Source organism: Thermobia domestica, chromosome 13 (assembly GCF_964235325.1).
Source record: "Thermobia domestica chromosome 13, izTheDome1.hap1.1, whole genome shotgun sequence".
NCBI lineage: Eukaryota > Metazoa > Arthropoda > Insecta > Zygentoma > Lepismatidae > Thermobia > Thermobia domestica.
Window position 1 is genome coordinate 203,803,117 of NC_137466.1, and position 22,076 is coordinate 203,825,192.

Sequence of the window (22,076 nt, forward strand, 5' to 3'; positions counted from 1 at the left end):
ATGTTAATTGGTTAAACACCACTCCACGATGCAATTTTATCATTGCAAGTTTTTTGAGGAATTTACTTGGTTCTGGGCTTAACAAAATACCGTTAATGTATTAACAAAAGATTGGTGAACTTTACCAACAATTATTTGTTCCAATGAACTTCAAAATCAGAATGCTTTATTAGCCTGATTTTTTAAATCAATCCAAAAAATATGTTAAGTTATGGCTAATTATTTTTATTTATGGATATTTTTTTAATTCTTTCTTTCGGTCGTGCGCCCCCTGGGAGCTTGCGCCCATAGGCCCGGGCCTACCGGGCCTATTGGGAAATCCGGCCCTGACAATGATACAATATATAACAAATATATTTTGTTTCTCTATTAAAAGCTTGTATCCAATTCATAATATTTGCAGTAATTGAGAAATATGGGAAAATTAGTGATTGTGCGTTAAATTCTAAAACAATGCCATTTTTATTGCTTATAGTCAAAAGCAAAGATTTTTCAACACTGACAATGAGTGAAAAAATACTTTTCAAAATAAAATTCAACCACTAAAAAAAGATTATGGGTTGCCAACGGTTCTGATCCACCTTAATCTGAAAATCATTAGCTTCAGATTAGATTTTTTTTTCAAAAAACAATATAAATTCTTCTACTCTCTGTAGTTCTAAAGCAGTCCATTTGAAATGATCTAAAAAAAAAAAAAAAAAAAAAGAATCTTAACTTGGAAACTGAAGCAGTTACTGGCTTACCTTAATTGTTTACCTCTAAAACACAAAATAAATTGTGCACACAAAGAACACAAAAGTTGTAAAATACGCTTAGAAACATAATATCTGGTGAATCTAGAAAGTATATACGTACAAAACACTGTTATCACAACCAAAATTTAATTATTATTTATGTTAAAACTACTAACAATAATAATTTAAGGTACCACAGATTTCAAGCTACCAAGTAAACAAATGGACATTTTATACAACACTTCCTGACTCTGTTAAAACAAAACACAACATTTTAACAATTAAAGTCCAGGATATATTCGTTTTAAATAATAAAGAATTTCCTATTCAAGAGAATAAGTAATTTAGAATAATAACTTGTAATTGGGTATTCCTAGTTCAATATTACTTATAATAGTTCTTTTTGAAACTTTCCCTAAAAAGAGTATAACGAATGAGGAGAAACGGCTCCGTGATTTTATATTTACGAATTTTAAATACTTATAATTTGATTGAAATTTATAATATAATCCTGGAATTTTAATTGTTAAGTATATGCATTAACTTTTCACTTTTACAGCTAGAGTTATATCTAGTGCCAAGGGTTGTGGCAATAATAGCACTGTACAATACAAACTGACATAAAATTTTGCTTCAGTAACAGAATTTTGGCATATATTTTACGGTGAAGTAAGAGTATATTGAGGCGACCAAAATATCATCAATTAACTTTAATTTTTAACAATTAGTTAATGAATTAACGTTTGTATTGCTTTTGGATCAAAAGATCCAATATATTTCAATCAAAACTGTTCTTGTAGGCCTTATATCTGGAGAACTACATATAGTGTAGTCAAACCCAAACTGTCAGTTAACTCAGCATTATGTGCTTATTCCGTACAAAATACGAAAACTTTGATTTAAGGGTAGTTCAAAAATTTTGTGGCTCCTGATTCAAAGACTAATTATTGGCCAAGTTCACAATCTTTTGATCCATTTTTTTTTTCACTAAAATTCTTGTTGCTGATATTTCACGAGAAGAACACAATGATGTATTAAAAATGTTAATACAAGCTCATAATTTAGAGATATTGATTAAAATGTATGTCAAATAAAAATTCTGTTCTGAAACTTAACAAAGTTGAATGATTGATGAGTGTAAGGATTTTTACGTATGTATGTGAGTATGAACGAAGATGATGCAAGAGAAAAACACAAAATACACTTTAAACACTGAACAATCAGTTCACATATATTATTTACAGTCTTCCTCAACTATTTCTTCTTGTCTAGCTGTAACTTAAAAGAAAACATAAGTACTTTTATGTATTACAAAATATTTTTTAGAGTATATTAAATTTCCAAAGAGAGTAGTAAAATTATGAAAAACATTTTCTTTGTACAGCAAATGATTATTTCCATTGGCTGATATATTAGATAACAATTGTTTTACATTGAAGCACAAATAAGCCACGAAAAATATATTTTAAGCAAAAAAGATTACTCTACATGCTAATTACATTACTTATAGAAGCAAAAGCTTCTTATGATCTTCCAACAATCTACTTGTTTGTGTAAACAATAACAAACTAAAAGCGTCTAAAATTTGTACCAACATGAAATAAATTTTTTATAGCTTTTTTGTAGATTTTTTAAATCATTTTGGTATAATACAAGATTTGCAACAATATATTCAACAAAGATATAGAGAATATTTTTTACATTGTAAAAATTATAAGAAGAATCCAAAGTTACCTATAGACTACAGGGTGTATTAAAATAAGAGCAAAACGTTTGGGAGATGATTACTGACACCAAGATTAGACAAAAATTATAGACCAACCTGGGTGCATAAATCCATCATTTCGGAGTTATACGCTGCCGGAAACTTGAAAAATTAACTTTAAAGGTCCATAGCTCAAATAATATGGGACCTACCATGGTCAGGTCAAGACTATCTAGGAACTAGTATGTATCTTATCCAAATATCCAAGTTTAAGAATCGTACGGTACTTCCGCAGCAATTTTTATAGAGGTAGTTGGTGAGTACTTCAAATTAAATGGCCGTAGCCAAACTCCCTATATAAAAATAGTTGCATGAGTATCTTAGGATTATGAAACATTTTCCGATTTTTAAAGTTCATTTTTTCATGTTTTCGACAGCTTATAACTCTGAAAGGAAGCATTTATGCACCCAGGTTGGCCTATGGTTTTTATCTAATCTTGGTGTCAGGAATCACCTCCCAAACGTTGTCGGTGTAGTTTTAAAACACCCTGTATTTTTTCATCCTTTATAGACGGGAACGTTCTATAGAATTTCACTCTGTTAATTGTAATGATATTCGGTATTTTCCTTATGAATTATTCACTGTGGTTAATATTCAGCATTATCTCAATTATTAATTTATTTAAAAGAAAGTTTTTACAACTATTTTTATATGAATAATTAATAACAAGCATTAGAAATTTAATTATTTTACTTTTCTTTTAATTCCAATTCCAACATTATCTTCATTATTCTAGTTTATGTGTGCCATTTTAACGGCATAAAATGAAAACATTCTTTTTGAACATATGTAATTTAAATACGTACGTATCTCGCAAAGCATGTCTCATGCTTGTACAAAATAAAGTTCTAAATTTACAACATTTTATATTCCTATTAACTGCAATGTGGAGTAATCTTTTGTGCAGCTAAAAACAACAATTCATTGTAATTATAAGTTGGAACAGATTTATAATAATAATGGACACAATGCAATTTGGAGTAATAATAAATTTTAAAGAAGAGTAGAAAAGTTCGTAACAAAATAGTAGATTACAGTATGAATCAATATGAAAGGGAGAAGTGGATTGTAAATTATCTTGTATTTAGTATATAAATATGAAATGTTGTTTTATAAGCTGTAAGTAATCACATGCTGTGTGTGTTTCAAAATGACACCGACAACGTTTGGGAGGGATTCCTGACACCAAGATAGGATAAAAAGCATAGATCAACCTGTGTGCAGAAATCCGTGATTTCGGAGTTATAGGCGCTGAAAATGAAAAATAAAATGAACTTGAAAAATCCATAGCTCCGATACTATGGAACCTGCCTAAAATTTTACTTAGGAACTAGTATGTGCCCTATTCAAAAGTCCATGTTTCAGAATCCTAAGGTACTCACGCAACTCTCTTTTGCAGAGGAAGTTTGGCTGTAGGCATGTAATTTGAACTACTCACCAACTACCTCTATAAAAATTGTTGTGGAAGTATCGTAGGATTCTGAAATGTATTTTTGGGTAGCGCACATATTAGTGCCTAAGTGAAGTCTTGACCCAACCACGGTAAGTCTCGTAGTTTTGGAGCTATGGATCTTCAAAGTTTATTTTTTCATGTCTTCGGCAGCCTATAACGCCTAAAGGAAGCATTTGTGCACCCAGGTTGGTCTATACTTTTGGTCTTATCTTGGTGCCAGGAATCACTTCTCAAGAATTGTCGGCGTTGTCTTGAAACACCCTATATATATATACGCAAAAAAGCACTATTGCTTATCCAATAAAATATTAGTTTGTAATAAATTAATGTCATACGTTTGCGAAAGTACTGTAGGGGTTCAGTAGGTATAATGATGAGAGACGGTAGATTGTAAAACAATTAAAAATGCTTTCAGTATTTATGTTTGTAGAGTAACTTGGTAATCTTCTAAAAAATATTGGTCTACTTTTTGTGACAAATTACCGGTATACATTCAAAGTGGTAAACCATAAATTAAAGAGACAAATTTGATCTTTTTGAACCATTACCAAAATTCAAATAGTATATTGTATATTTTAACATTTATATATATTCTTCAGAAAGAAATATACAAAATGTTCGATAAAATCCCATTTTTGTTCAATTGAAGAATTATATATATGACTTCTATAAGTTATTCCTGATAACGTCTGGACAATGCTTTAATATTTAAATTTATACGTATGATTTGTATAGCAAACTAAGAATATATAATGGTATATACACTAGTAATAATATACAGGGTGTTACAAAATATGGCACCATATTTTGAGAACAGATTCATCACATCAAAGTAAGAAAAAAAGTTCATATGGACCTGTGTTCAAAAGTGGATATTTTCGGAGTTATAGGGTGCCGAAAACGTGAAACAAGTTAACTTTTAATTAAAGTTCATAGTTCCACTACTATGGGACCTATGGTAGTCGGGTCAAGACATCACTGAGAAACTAGTATGTGAACTATCCAAATATCCATGTTTAAGAACGCCCCAGTACTTGCACACCAATTTTTAGAGAGGTAGGTGGAGAGTGATCAAGTACTCCTAAACAGCCTCTCTAAAAATGATTGTGCAAGTACCGGAGATTCTAAAAAATGGATATTTGGATAGTTCACATAATAGTTCCTCAGTGATGTCTTGTTTCGACTACGATCGATCCTATAGTAGTGGAACTATGGACCTTTAAGGTTGGTTTAAAGGGACAAGTTTTGCTGATAGATGGCATTACAGTCTTCCTATCTCCCATATATTTTTTACCTTTCACGAAAATTCACGATTTCTCTTACAAATTTCAACCTAGAGACTTCAAATTTTTAGAAAATGAACTTCATAATCTATAGAAGGCAATAATCTGTGCCGATTTTTTATTTAGAATTTTGTTCATTGTTGAAATTGCTTGATTGTTGAAATGGTTATCTAAATATTTAACAATAGAACTGTTTCAACAATAAAGAAAATTCTAAATAAAAAATCAGCACTGTTTGTTCCCTTTGATAGGTTATGAAGTTCCTTCTCGAAAAATTTGAACTCTCTAGGTTGAAATTTGTAAAAGAAATTGTAAATTTTCGTGAAAGGTAAAAAAAAATGCATGAGAGAGATACGAAGATTGTAGTGACATCTATCGGAAAAACTTGTCCCTTTACACTAACCTTAAAGTTCATTTTTTCACGTTTTCGACACCCTATAACTGCGAAAACTATGCACTTCCGACCACAGATCCATATTAACTTCTTTTTTTCTTATTTTGATTGTAAGTAATCTATTCTCAAAATATTGTAACAATTTTTTTGTAATATCCTTCACATACACATGTTAATTAGTTTGTAATTTTTATTATTGGAATTTTTAACATATATTAATAGAAAAATTTTACTATTTCATACCCACTAATGGAATAATAACTCAATCATTGGAAGTATATGTCTTAATATTGTTTGAAATACGACTGATTATTTAATATTGGATGTAAATGATAATAAAGTTAGAAAAAATGTAATTATTTTCTTGCTTTCGTCGATTTCTAATAAAGCATTGAATTTTAACGGATTGTTTCACAGTTTAATAACACAATTATTGTGGTATAACAGGAATATTGGAAATATAATGGCGGGTAGTAAGTTTATTTATTAATTATTTACCGTCAGCGTGTACCAACAGTGAACAAAACTGGTAATTGTAGCCTATAATTGGATTAACATTAGAAGATTACAGTATGAATTATGAGAAATCTTTAAAATGAAGTTTCTCAGTATTCGTTAGTATTAAACTTACATAACATTCAAGAATGTATAATGTGACCAGGCCAAAATGTTACCAAGAGAACCAATTAACTATGTTTCTGTAGGTACTGTATATCCTTGAAATCAGAAGAAAACCAAAGTTACTCTACACCTCATTATTACTCAGTGTAGTAGAATACACGATATTATTCCAAGACTAAAATGTATTTGATATGACTTTATTGATGTAATATTTCCTTGTACCTTTTACAATCCCTTATTTTCCCTCTTTTTTTCCAAGCTGCAACCACTTGTTTTCTCTGTTTCTTCTTTCTTCCTTTCAGCTGTAAATTTTAACTTTGCATGAAACGCTTTAAAAACTAACCAATATATGTAATATATATATATATATATATATATATATATATATATATATATAAACAATGTGTATAAAATATAAATAATAAAGAAATGTATATGTATGTATGTATGTGTGAAAGTATGTATCTGTGGAAGCATGATATTGCACTAGCAACATTATATTTATTTAAATTATATAATATATATATATTATATGAGCATTTTCTCTAGTAATTAATTTACAAGAATAACAATGGATATATGTAACATCATCATTTCAGCCAATACGAAAGAATACTATCTTACAAATTTGTTGTATATTATTTCAGAATGTGAAACTACGGCTTTTGGCATTAAAATCGTGGCTATTTATTGATTTGCAAACCGTTTAAAAGTTTTCTTTTGGCTTCCTGACATTTATTACAGGAAGTATACTATCCGGGAAAGGGGGAAGGAATGAAGCGGTCTGGGGCCTGTCTGTTAGGTACTATTCGAGCATTTTCATGATCTGACTGTGGAAAACTCAGGAGAAACCTCATTTAGGATGGCTGGCTGAAAAAGTTGCTTCACCTTTTCGACCGAGTGTCTCCATATGGAATCGAACCCTCCACCGCTCGAACCAAAGCTGAGAGCGTTAGCGACTACGCTACACGAGGTCACTGTAATATTTTTCATAAAATAGTGATTAATAGTGATTAGTGTTTAATTATGTTGAATATTTCATATGTACACCACTAGTAAATTACGACGCGAAAACCCATACCAGCTGCAATAATTTAAAAATAATCTCTACCATTATAAAGTATATAACCAAGGCAAGTTTATGCATACAAGCATACCAGTAGTAATTTATTTCCAATTTAACCACTGCATACGTAACAGAATTTACGATATAAAACTTTATAAACGATATCTTTGACAGTTATACGGATACAGCCATATCAGGACAGTAACTAAAGAACAGTACGGTCCTGTAACTTATCTAGTCGATGCTATGTAATACACAATTGATTTAGCAAATCCACTCAACCTTGTGTCATCGAAACAAACTTGAATCAATACACACATATATTCTTTTATTTTTTATTTATTATATTTTTAATATGCTGGGTGTTACTATCTACAAAAAACTTTGACCAATCAAATAGCTTCTTGGGTGCGGTTGGTACGTTGGCTTCCATCGTCATAATTATATATATATATATATATATATATATATATATATATATATATATATATATATATATATATATATATATATATATATATATATATATATATATATATATATCAGAGTTGGCTTCGTCGTATTTCAAGCATACATATTAACTATAAAAGTAACCAAGAAAGTTCTGTCGCTGTTTTGGAGGTCTTTGTTCAATTGGCCCTCACACCGTGAATTGAATGCGAATGGAGATAAGATGCAGGTTAGTTGTTGGTATGGGTATATCCAACATACTACCTGGTTGTGACAATTCAGTTACATCGTGAACTTGCGTAAGGACAGAGTGAACATAGGGCCTTCACAGAGCGTCATAAAAGCGTGTATGCTGTACGAGTTCAAACTTGGGTCAAATTCCGCTTGCAGCGAGGCCGAGAATGTGCCAGACATTTGGTGAGAATGTCATGACTACGCGGACAGTGCAGCTATGGTTTAACAAGTTTAAAGACGGTGACGAAACACTCCAAGACGCACAATGTGCCGGAAGACCAACATTAAAAAAAAAAAATGAAGATCTTCAGGCAGCAATTGAGGCGAACAGTGGCCAGACATGTGAGGAACTGGGACTACAATTCAGTGTGAGTGGAGACCTCCATCAACTTGGGAAGCACTACAAGTTGGGCCGATAGGTCCCACATGATTTGACTGCGGGCCAGAAGGCAACGCGAGCAGACACTTGTGCTTCTTTGCTCTCTCATCCGAGGAAGAATCCATTTCTGGACAGTGGTGATATGTGATGAGAAATGGGTCCTGTACGAAGCTTTATGTCGTCATCATCATTGGTTAGGATCCGAAGAACCGGTTCCAAGATAGCCGAAACCAGAACTGCATCAAAAGAAAGTCTCCTGTGTGATTGGTGCGGCATCGTACATCGGGAACTGCTACCAGCTGATCAGACCATCAATGCAACTCTGTACTGTTGGCAGTTGAGCCGTATTCAAGAAAAACTCAAAACTCTGAAGCCATCACTTCTGAATCGCAAAGGGGTCCTCCTGTTACAGGACAACGCTAAGCCCCACGTGGCCAGGATGACAAGGGACACCATTCTATGCCTTGGATGGGAAACACTATTGCATCCGCCATACTCCCCGGATATTGCACCGTCCGATTATCACCTGTTCCATTCCTTGGACAATCATCTTAGAGGACGCCAGTTCAATTCTTTAGTAGAGGTGCGAAATAGACTTCATACTTTCTTCGCTTCACGGTCCACCAAATTCTACGCGATGGAATCCACGGCCTTCCAGAACGTTGACAGAAGGTCGTTAATGCTGATGGGAACTATTTTTGATCTTCCAGGTACGTTTTAGGTGACATATTGATGCTCAAAGGTGGTGGGTAAAAAAGCGACAGAACTTTCTTGGTTACCATTATATCTTATGATCGGATCAAAATTTTGCCCACAATATAGACGAATGTTGAATATGTATGTGCTAAACACTTTATAGAAGCATATTCGGATCATATAATTTTTGTTATCGTATGCGGCTGACCCTCGTATTATCTAATACTCTACAGATTGTCTTCGTTTTATGGACCCCGATGGCCCAGAGGGTGTTTTCACATTTGGTGCACGGGGTCTCTGGTTCGATTCTAGTTCGCAACAAGCAAACTTTGTGGTGGACAAAACCGTACGTGTGGGTTTCCTCAGGTTTCTCCGTTTCCTTCCACTTTCTTCATTATACAATTTCATTCGTTCCCATCAACACTGTCTCTTTGAGCTTACCTCGCATAACCGTGAGACGTAAAACTGAAATATTTCATTTCATTTACTAACCCGAACGCTCAGCAGATTCTTTTCGTTTTATAGAATCATGAATTTTCGGGTTCTAATAAGCGACTGGTCTATTAACTAATGGCTCCATTAAATGGGACCTATTGTAATTATGTATAGATACTCTTCCATTATAATCTCGTGCTATGTGGATCAAATCCATTCCTCAAAAAAGTGTTTTGAAGTTATATATACAAATTTTAATGCACAGATACCACTTTTAACAAGTACTATGAAAAATTTCGAAAAAATCAAGTACATAGTTCTAAAAGAAAATTGTTTTGAAGTTAAATACAAAAGTTTTAATACATATACAGTATATGTAAGTTATAATGAATAACTGTAAATTATAGAAGATTCTTTTTTAAAAATTAAGAAACATGTAATATACGAAAGAACATGAGGAACAGTCCAATTATTGGCAACTTCGAAAGTGAAAGGTAAAATAATAATAATTTTATTGATACACCTATACACTTATTGAGAGCACTGTTGGATTTTGATGCACATCACAATACACTGAGAAACATGAATTAGTACACCTTTTGTGTATCTATTTGTGACGCAAAGAAATAACAAACAAAACTCTTTTATGGCGAAGAGTAAGATATGTAAGCTAGACACAGAGAAAAGTGCCGTTTCGACAGTTGGATTATTTGAAAAAAAAAAAAAAGAAAGAAAGAAAAAGAAAAAGAAAGAAAGAAAGAAAGAGAAAATAGATATATATGTACGGCTTTAAGTTATATTGACAAGTATGGACATCATGATTTGACTCTGCATATAATTGCATTCTTTCTCTTTCTAGTTTAAAAAAAGGCGGTTTATCGAAACGCATATTTTTTCCGCGCTCCACTCTAGCCATAGGAACTAAATACACGTTTCTCATTAGTTGAAGTTATCTGTTGACCCGCCCCCGTAGTACACATATTAATTGAAGCTGCACCACCGTGGGGGCAAAGGTGGAATAAAACGAATCCTGCAGGACTTCTGACCCCCATCCCCTTCGCTCGCTGACGCTTGCTCAGCTATGTTCCGTAGCCTAACTAAATCACTTTTTTTTTAAATCAATAAAGTTGTGTGTGCAAAGTGGACTAATAGCACGTGACATTACGTAACGACCGGATGGCGCAACTTCAATGTAAATTTAACTACATTCCAAATGATTAGGTAAATGATGGAAAAAGCACAATTTATAGGACTAGCTCAGGAGAGTAATGCTCCCGGAAGTAGGAACGAAAAGCACAGTTCTGATTGGTTGGCGTTATCCATTTCTTGTCCTGTTGCATTCAAATAGCAGAAATCAAACGGTTCTTGTTGTTGGTCTTTGTGGCCGAGTGGGCTAGCGCTATATGCTAGTAACGAAAATATCTTTTGGCGTGAGTTCAAACCTGGCCCGAGGAGTTTTTAATTTTTTTTTCATTTCTATGACACTTTTTAAATTAAAATAATATGAAAATAATACTCAAAAAATGATTTACTTACTTTTGTGCAGATAAGTAGTAGTAGTAGTAGTAGTAGTAGTAGTAGGAACGCGTTGGAAGCTCCGCAGGGCTCGTTTTGTTTCTCTTGTACTCCATGATATAAATTTTGTGATTAACTTAAAACAACTGGCTAGGATAGCGCGTAAAACAGCTGGCTAGAGTAGCGCGCAAAAAACGTACTTCCGGGAGCATTACTCTCCCGAGCGGGTCGTCAATTTATGCACTATATATTACGTAGAAGGGTAAATGAGTATTATTTAAATCTTATTTTAATGATAAAATTGTTATGAAAATTAAAAAAAAAAAACTTTCCTTGGGCTGGGTTTGAACTCCCGCCACAAGCGATTCTCATTACTAGCTCGCTCGCTAGCATGCTCGGCCACAAAGACCGACAGCATCCAACCTTTGATTTATGCTATAAGTATGCTACGTGGCGATAAACGGATAACTCCAACCAATCAAAATCATGTATTTAGCTCCTATGGCTAGAGTCGAGCGTGATTACAATATATGCTGTCGAAATATGTTTCTCATTGCCTAGTTATTGCAGTTATTTTGTGAGCTTTTTCTGTGTGTCCCGCATCATAAATCTTTGAGATGCGCACTAGATTTCTTATTCGTCCTTATGTTTGTTTGTGTGTGTGTGTTGAATTCCCTTGTGTCTCAAAATTTGTTTGTGTGCTTGTTTGTGTATGTGTCATATTTCCGTGTATCATCAAAATTTGTTTGCGTGTTTGCTTGTGTATGTGTGTGTGTGTGTGTAGTATTTCCGTGTGTCATTAAAATTTGTGTGTGTGTGTATTTCCGTGTGTAATAAACATTTGTTTGTGTGTTTGCTTGTGTGTGTGCGGATTTTGTGCAGTGTGTGTGTGTGTGTATGTGATAATGTCTGTTCCTAGCAGAATGAGTGTATGCATGCAAATTAATAATGAAGCTTATTTTTTAATTTTAATTTTAACCTTCCATATACTCGACTGATATCTTCAAGCTTTTCTTTGGCTTGTTCTTCGTGTGCTACTTTGATTTTCAAAGTTTCATTTTCTTTTCATTACATACTGTTTCTTGGTAGCATGAGAAGCAAAACACATGTGATGTAACTTATATACTTGCATATTTGTTACCAGTGCTTGTGTGTGTGTGTTTTTTTTTACTAGCTTTTTTTTAGCCAATAGCTTACTCTCGCACTTCTCTGTTTTTTTCCCTAATGCACCTCCTTTTTCTCTCTTTTTCCCTAATGAACAGAATACTCAGAATCTCTTCCTTCATTGGCAGAAGCACTCACAGGTAAATCTCCAGATGCTGAAATGCAACAGGATTCCAAAGATGTTTGCCTTACGCCAGGGTGCGTCAAAGCAGGTGAGTCCAATTTTGTTTTCTATTAACAATTCCTTGACGTTACGTGGAAAATAACGATACTATTAGGAAAATAAACTGAAAAGAAAAGTTTCAACTGCTGTATGAGGAATAATTATACATCTTAAGTACAAAGTGTTTCAAAAAGAATGACCTGATTTTAAAAGTCCATATGTATTGATAAAAACATACTACCAAAATGGGATAAATTGCAAAATGCTCACAAAATCTTCAAGTTTTAGCTATGCTATTACAAATGCTCTATGAGCCCACCACCAGCAGCACGAACAACATTAAAACGATAGCTAAATTTGTCATAAACTTAGTTCAGCGAGGCCGACCTGGACTCTTACCTTTGCACAAGCGTCCTGTCTTTTCAAATTGACGACACCAACGACGAATATTTTTGGTGCAGGCGGATCAATGCCAAAAAACGTTGGTGAAAAGCACTCTGGACCGAAATCACTGACTCAGTTTTTGCAAACTGTAACACACAAAACGCCCTCTGTTGAGCGGACGTCATCTTACTTCTGACTGACTGCAAACTGAGAAAACATCTAACGGCGATTTTCTGAAACTCTAAGCCACGTCCATTCAAACAACACTCATTTTCTTGCCGGCGCGTCTCCCATGTTCCGTAATTATTACCGTCCAAAATCAGGCCTTCTTTTTGAAATACAGTGTATATTATCATAAGTAATTTATTCTCCGTACTAATGAACTTTCCTTTGTTTCTTTCTTCACCTTTAAAGAGCTGTGTGTGACTCTTCGCTGTCTCACAGAAGGTAAATATATTCTCAGATCTTCTTTTCTTTTAGAGGAAGCCGCAAAAATCTTAAAAAAAAAAAAAAAAAAAAAATCGTAACTTATTATTAATAAACCATCTTGCTCAAAATATTTGTCACACTTTAAGAGTTTGACATACTAAAAATAATACAAAATTTACCATTTTTCTTTTGCTTGCTTTTCGTAAGTAAAAGGAGATAATGAAATGCAACTTCCCACAATCATAGATAATGTTATTCTGCAACAGAAAATATGAACCTGAAGAATTTTCAGTGTTGTCATCTATAGAAATTACAGTGTTGTCAGAATAACATTTCCCCAAAAATCTAAATTAAGACAGCGACTAGAGGAACGAACTCAACTGCATTTGATTACGTACCATGTTGTTTTGGTAACCTGTGAGCTACTTTCTAAATAATAGTTGTATTTAGTTTGAAATAAGCAAAATACTTTTAACAATTATTAAGTAATAATGTGGAACAAATCATGTGATATTTTGCATTCCTCGATATTTCATTAAATGTAATGATTTTACTTAATGATATTATGTTAAGTAATTTTGTTATATTGATTTTAACGCAAAGTACGATAAACAAAATAGTAAATTTAAAAGAGCATACAACGCAGAACTTCGCAGTAGATACAGATCAATTTATATTATACGAATAATAAAGTCAAGATACCTAAAGGCAAAACACAGCGCTTACTAGGATAACATATATGTGGTGGATAAATCTTAGTCTGAAAGCTTAAAGAAAAGAGACATTTAGATAGGCCAAGAGAAAGCAGAATTTTATATAGGTAGTAATGGTCTACAAATAAAGCAGAATCTGTAAGAGGTAATAATAGTCCAAGAACAAAGCAGGATCTTCGAGAGGTAATAATAATCCAGGAATAAAGCAGGATCTTAGAGAGATAATAATAGTTCAGGAATAAAGCAGGATCTTCGAGGAAAATAATAGTTCAGAAATAAAACAGGATCTTAGAGAGGCAATAATAGTTCAGGAATAAAACAATATCTTAGAGAGGTAATAAAATCTAGAGATAAAACAGATTCTTAGAGAAGTAATAATAGTTCAGGGATAAAGCAGGATCTTAGAGAGGTAATAATAGCCCAGAAATAAAGCTGTATCTTAAAGAGGTAATAATAGTTCGGGAATGAAGAAGAACCTTAGATAAATAATGATAGTTAAGGGTTAAAGCAGGATCTTGGAGAGGTAATAATAGCCCAGAAATAAAGCTGTATCTTAGAGAGGTAATAATAGTTCGGGAATGAAGAAGAACCTTAGATAAATAATGATAGTTAAGGGTTAAAGCAGGATCTTGGAGAGGTAATAATAGCCCAGAAATAAAGCTGTATCTTAGAGAGGTAATAATAGTTCGGGAATGAAGAAGAACCTTAGATAAATAATGATAGTTAAGGGTTAAAGCAGGATCTTGGAGAGATAATAATAGCCCAGAAATAAAGCTGTATCTTAGAGAGGTAATAATAGTTCGGGAATGAAGAAGAACCTTAGATAAATAATGATAGTTAAGGGTTAAAGCAGGATCTTGGAGAGGTAATAATAGCCCAGAAATAAAGCTCTATCTTAGAGAGGTAATAATAGTTCGGGAATGAAGAAGAACCTTAGATAAATAATGATAGTTAAGGGTTAAAGCAGGATCTTGGAGAGATAATAATAGCCCAGAAATAAAGCTGTATCTTAGAGAGGTAATAATAGTTCGGGAATGAAGAAGAACCTTAGATAAATAATGATAGTTAAGGGTTAAAGCAGGATCTTGGAGAGGTAATAATAGCCCAGAAATAAAGCTGTATCTTAGAGAGGTAATAATAGTTCGGGAATGAAGAAGAACCTTAGAGAAATAATGATAGTTAAGGGTTAAAGCAGGATCTTGGAGAGGTAATAATAACTCAGAAATAAAGCTGAATCTTAGAGAGGTAATAATAGTTCGGGAATGAAGAAGAACCTTAGATAAATAATGATAGTCCAGGAATAAAGCAGGATCTTAGAGAGGTAATAATAATCCAGGAATAAAAAAACGATCTTAGAGAGGTAATAATAGTTCAGGAATAAAGCAGGATCTTGGAGAGGTAATAATAGTTCAGGAATAAAACAGAATCTTAGAAAGGTAATAATAGTTCAGGTATGAAGAAGAACCTTAGAGAAATAATAATAGTTCAGGGTTAAAGCAGGATCTTAGAGAGGTAATAATAGTAAATGGTAGGTTGGTTTGGCACATGATAAAATTCATGAAACCATTTGATTTTTCCAGCAACTAATCTTCTAGAGTTAGTTTTAAGAAAGGTAAAAGTGCAACCCATTCGGTAGAGTTCAATTTGGCCTACGCGTGATGTGGAATCTCCACACATTTGTGATCTCAACACATAGAAATGATGTGGTTATCACTAGCTACGACCATGTTCTCCCTCACCTTTCCCCAAATACTATGAATCATTTAGATGAGGAAATAAATCCCATCCTCATTGAAAATTATACTTGGGAAATCCGAATAATAATAGTCTGTTTCGACTGCGATACCACGTCTCTGTAGTGGTGGTAAATAATAATAATAATAATAATAATAATAATAATAATAATAATAATAATAATAATAATAATAATAATAATAATAATAATAATAATAATAATAATAATAATTTTATTGCATACTGGAAATTACAGACTGATCTGCCCACTTACAAGTTCAATATAATAAAAATAAAACATGCAAATAATAAAAATAAACATAATATAAAATAAAGTACAAATGATACATCCACAGGAGAAAAAAAATACAAAAATCATACATAAAACAAACATACTTTTATATAAAAGAAAGTAATTCTCTCAGCTGATTACGAAATGATTATACAACTGTCTTTTTGAATAATACTAAAATTATGTTCAAAAATATCAATAACGTTGTCAAAATCATTGGCCACTGATATGATTTTATACAAGGGTGCATTATTGAGGAAGTGAATAGGTTTAAAAAAAATTAATAATTTTAATAAATAAATAAATAAATAAATAATAATAATAATAATAATAATAATAATAATAATAATAATAATAATAATAATAATAATAATAATAATAATAATAATAATAATAATAATGATAAAATTATAGTTGATGAATGAGTATTATATTAATAGATACAATTATTTTCACAGCTGCCAAAATTTTGGAAAACATGGACCCTGATGTTAATCCATGCGACGATTTCTACGACTTTGCTTGCGGAGCGTTCGTCAAGAATAGCAATATTCCAGATGATAAAACATCTCTCAACACTTTCAATCTCATTCACGACAAACTTCAGGAACAGCTGCGAACGATGATTGAGGAGCCAATCAAACCAGAAGAACCAAAGCCGTTTAAACTGGCGAAGAATCTTTACAGAGCTTGCATGAATAAAAGTAAGTTTTTGTCATATTTCGTCTTCTTCTTGTCTTTCTTTCTTTACAGTTTATGAATAATAATAATAAAAAAGGTAAAGTCTTTTGTTTTCAATTATTATGATAGGTATTGTGTTATGTTTTTTTTTTTTTTAATTTTGATCGATTTTTCAAACCTATTGTTGTCTTCCTAATATTAGACTAATTTTTTTTAAGGGAGGTAATTTTTTATACCCAGAAATATTTCCATATTGCAGAATTAAGATTAATATGCCTTTTTCTAAATAGTTTATCTTTCCCTTTGTCAATGGTATGAAAGTTGTTTTATGGTATTGAAGATGGTCTAAAATAGCGATTATATATATATATATATATATATATATATATATATATATATATATATATATATATATAGGGTGTTACAAAAAATTTGTGACAATATTTTGGGAATAGATTTCTCACATCAAAATCAGAAAAAAAGTTCATAGAATAGAATAGAATATTTTATTGTCATTAAGCTTTACAAGCAATAGACAACGTCCGAATGAAATATACATATAGATACAGATATATATATATATATATATATATAAAATAATCCTTACATACAGACAATCAGTTATTGGTTAATATTATTATGAGTCAACCTAATAATATTTGAAATAAAGTGATACTGCAAACTAGGACACAATGTCTTGACATTCAGTAAATTCATGAATCGAGTAAAATGGATTCGTTATTAACCAGTCATATAACTTTTTCTTAAAAATCTTAAATGGCAGCTGTTGTATGGAGGATGTTAGTTTATTAAATAGCTTTGGTCCTATAACTAAATAACTATTTTTGATCTTCGATAATCTAGTGAAGGGTATATCAATTTTCTTACATAATCTAGTATTATATGTATGTACTTCATCTCTGAGTGTCATATTTGCCAGGTTTTGCTTAGTGTAGAGTAGCACTTGATAAATATATACATTAACTACTGTCATTATCTTAAGCCTGATAAATAGTGGTTTACAGTGTTCTTTATCATGTGTTCCAACAATAATCCTAATGGCTTTCTTTTGCAAAACTAGAACATCATGTGCTTGGCTACTGTTACCCCAAAGCAAAATCCCATATCCAATTATGCTGTGAAAAAATGCAAAATATGAATTCCTCAGATACTCATAAGGAACTGTATCTCTCAATTTTCTTAACAGAAAGAGCACTCGGGAGAGCTTTGTACATACATATTTGACATGTTGTTCCCAGGTTAGTTGGCTGTCTATACGTATACCAAGAAATTTAACCTCAGTTACATCATAGCTTCCCTTATCATTGCATTGATTGAGACTAAAGGTTACTTTTTTTGTTTTATCTTGATTTAGCACAAAACCATTTCTTTTAAACCAGGTCGCTGCCTCTCTTAATGCAGCTTGAGCTTCTATATACACTTCTTCAAAGCTTGTATTTATGTTAAGTAGTGTAGTGTCATCCGCGTATAGAATTGATGTGGTATTAGTATTTAGAGGCAAATCATTTATCATTATTAAAAATAGTACCGGACCCAGAACAGAACCCTGCGGTACCCCATATTTTACTTCTAAGATGTTTGAATGCATGTTGTTAACACTGACTATCTGTTTACGTTCCTTTAAATAGGATTTTACAAAGTTTAAACTGCTACTGTGGAATCCGTAATACGCTAACTTATCACATAGAATTTTATGATCTACACAATCAAATGCTTTACTTAAATCGCAGAATGTAGCTAGAGCAAAACCCTTATTTTCAAAAACTTCATATATTTTGTTCGTTAGTGATTCTACTGCATCAATTGTGGATTTCCCAGATCTGAATCCAAATTGAGCTTCTAGAATTATGTTTTGCTCAGTCATATATTTATATAGCTGATCTTTAACAATAGTTTCCATAATTTTAGAAAAAACCGGAATAAGAGATATTGGACGGTAATTAGACGAACACGATCGATCTCCCGTTTTGTATATAGGAATAACTTTTGCTGTTTTAAGCGCTTCAGGAAAAATACCTTGAGAGAAACATTTATTGAAGCATATTGCAAGGGGTTGCGCAACATGATTAATGATAGCTTTTATAAGGTTGTTCGATATGTCAAATATATCCTTACTGTCCGAAGTTTTCATTTTTTTAACTACTTTTATGACATCATCAGGGCTAACATGGCTATAGCACGGCCAACAAGAGATGGTCTCTGACGTTTCTTCCCACATGCGGTGGGACATTGCAGCCCCTACTTTCATACCAGTGTTACCAACCACGATCACTCTGTCTTATACCATTAATTAAATTGCCACTACAGTTGCACCGAAAAAAACCTTGACACGCGGGTAGTGGCAATGTCACTGCGAGCTGTCAGAGACGTTCTCTTACTGGACGCACTATAATAACAAAAGAACTATTAAATGGACTATGTTGACTTAAATACTGATACATATTTACATTAGTATCTGCATTGTTTTTCTTGATTTCCTCTACGGCAGTAACAAAATACGTGTTAAGAGTATCAGGCGACAGCGTAACATTATTGTTGTTATTATTATTACTATTGCTTACCTTGTTGATTATCTTCCATGCAGTTTTGCATTTATTTGATGATAATTCAATGCAATTTTCATTGTATGTTGCTTTCGCTACCTTTATTGCAGATTTATATTTACTTCTTTGAGACTTATAAATATCACTGGATTCACTAGTCATTTTATTCTTATATATATTATAATACTGCATTACTTTAGCTTTCATGGCAGAGAGTTCTGGGGTATACCACGTTCTTTTACCTAACTTTGTTTTCTTTGATGAATTATATCGGACCACCCTTTTAGGCACACACATATCAAAAATATTTAGAAACTTTGTTAAAAAAAGATCAAATGTATCGCTGGCATTTAAATTATCATATGGACTTATGTTCGAAAGTGCATAGTTTTGTAGTTATAGTGTACCGAAAATGTGAAAAAAATGAACTTTAAAGATTCGTAATTCCACAACTATACGACTGATCATAGTCGGGTCAAAACATCACTGAGAAACTAGTATGTGAACTATCCAAATATCCATCTTTCAAAAACCTCCGGTACTTGCACAATCATTTTTAGAGAGGTTGTTTGGGAGTACTTGATCACTCTCCATCTACCTCTATAAAAATTGGTGTGGAAGTACTCTGTAGCATTCTTAAACATTGATATTTGGATAGTTCATATAACAGTTCCACAGTAATGTCTTGATCCGACTACGATAGGTCCCATAGTAGTGGAACTATAAACTGTAAAATTTCACTTATAAAAGAAGTGTAAGCACTTTCGCAAAGTTTGTCATCAGATGAAGAGGTCTCGCGAAGTTGGGCGAAAGTGCTTATGGTGTAACTTCTTGTGTACTGGCTCGTGTGAATATATTTTTACTATATATATAAGGTGCACCATTTATAATGTCCAATCGTGATAACGAAGAAACCAAAAGAGGGAGAAAAGCGAAACTTTGCACGAAGCAACTATAAGAAGGGGGACATCTTTGCATGTATTAAACAGAAACACCCAACAAAAAGTGTCGCCAACCCAATATAAAGTTATGTTTTTTCAAATGGCACTTTACCATTGAGTCCCCACACTCTCCAGGTATATATTTGAGATTAGGACTCTAGCGTGAATCGTACATATAAGAACTGCTATATTTTTAGAGTCTCAAAGTAACTATTTTAGTAACTAACACTAAAATATACGCCACAGTAACGTCATTGAGTATAAGCATTTGAAGTATTTTTTAAAGGTAACTTTCAGCTCTTCTACTTTCTCGAAATCTATATTCCCTTAAATATAAGACGAAAACCAATTTTGAATATTTACGCACACTCACTAAATTTGAACACAAACTTATTTTCTCTTTTTTAGCTCTGATTGAAGAGCGTGGCTTAGATCCTATTAAGAATATTCTGAAGAAACTTGGTGGTTGGCCTGTACTGGAAGGTGAAAACTGGAACGAAGGAGACTTCACCTGGATACAGAGTGTGTACAAATTTAGAGAAGTTGGCTACAGCGTTGATTATTTTATTGACTTCTCTGTTACCACAGACCTTAAGAACTCCACCTTCCGTGTATTAGATGTAAGTAATATTTATTTTACATTTCCTTTTGTAAAATATGTAAAATATGTTAATGATTCCTTGGACACATTTATTAGGTTCGTGCAAGTAAGACTTATAATATTATTATTATCATGCTACTAGGCATTATAAGGTTATAATGCTATTAGATCAAGCTAGTGAGCCTTATATGATTATAATGTTATTAAGATTACGCTAGTGGGTCTTACAAGATTGTAATGTTATTAGGATCACGCTAGCAGGCCTTATAATATTGTAATGTTATTAAGATCCCGCCAATGGGCCCTATAAGATTGTATTTATTAGGATCGCGCTAGTGGCCCTTATAAGATTGTAATGCTCTTAGCATCATGCTAGTGGGCCGTATACAATTGTAATGTTATTAGAATCACGCTAGTGGGCTCTATAAGATTATAATGTTATTAGGATCATGATAGTGGGTCTTACAAGATTATAATGTTATTAGGATCATGCTAGTGGGTATTACAAGATCATAATGTTATTAAGATCACGCTAGTGGGCCTTACAAGACTGTAATGTTATTAGGATCATGCTAGTGGGCCTTACAAGATTGTAATGTTATTAAGACCACACTAGTGGGCCTTACAAGATTGTAATGTTATTAGAATCATGCTAGTGGGTCTTACAAGATTATAATGTTATTAGAATCATGCTAGTGGGTCTTACAAGATTATAATGTTATTAAGATCACGCTAGTGGGCCTTACAAGATTGTAATGTTATTAGGATCATGCTAGTTCGTTTACGTTAGGAATTTTTTCGAATTCTGGAATTTTTCCGAGACTAGAATTTTTCCGAAATACGTCATTTTTCCAAATTCCGGAATTTTCCGATTTTACTTTCCGAATTCCGAACTTGGCCATCCCTAATATTTACGTAATTTCACAATCTTTTGTTTTTTCAGATTGATCAGGCACCATTGGGTTTGAGCAGAGAATACTTAACCAAAGGATTCGATGACAAAGTAGTGCAAGCTTATTACAAATACCAAGTGGATATTGCGGTGCTTCTTGGTGCGGAAAGAGCTAGAGCAGAGAGAGAGCTTAAAGAATCTCTGAACTTTGAAATGATGCTTTCCAATGTAAGTAACATCAAGTGATTCAGAAGAAAACTTCAATAATATCATAGTCTGAAAGTTATCACAAGTTCAATAATATTATAGTCTGAAAGTTATCAGAAAACTTCAATAAAATCATAGTCTGAAAATTATCAGAAAACTTCAATAATATCATAGTCTGAAAGTTATCTACCATATTAACTTATATTAAAATCTTTCTGTTTTCATTTTTAATTTGAGACACAAAATCTTCATTTCTATAACGCCCAATTAGTAATGTCAATTGAA

General features: G+C 32.6%; 1 protein-coding gene across 3 annotated transcripts in view; it reads left to right on the plus strand.

The window, feature by feature from the left end:
* Positions 1-22,076, plus strand: part of Nep2 (M13 family metallopeptidase neprilysin 2) — a 141,492-nt gene that overhangs the window by 101,184 nt on the left and 18,232 nt on the right. For 2 of the 3 annotated variants that reach the window (XM_081737257.1, XM_081737255.1), the window contains exons 3-6: positions 12,289-12,402; positions 16,364-16,609; positions 20,500-20,711; positions 21,636-21,812. In XM_081737257.1, the coding sequence (XP_081593383.1) occupies positions 12,289-12,402; positions 16,364-16,609; positions 20,500-20,711; positions 21,636-21,812 (749 nt within the window). The remainder of the gene's footprint in view (positions 1-12,288; positions 12,403-16,363; positions 16,610-20,499; positions 20,712-21,635; positions 21,813-22,076) is intronic. The other variant, XM_081737256.1, reaches the window with a different exon arrangement.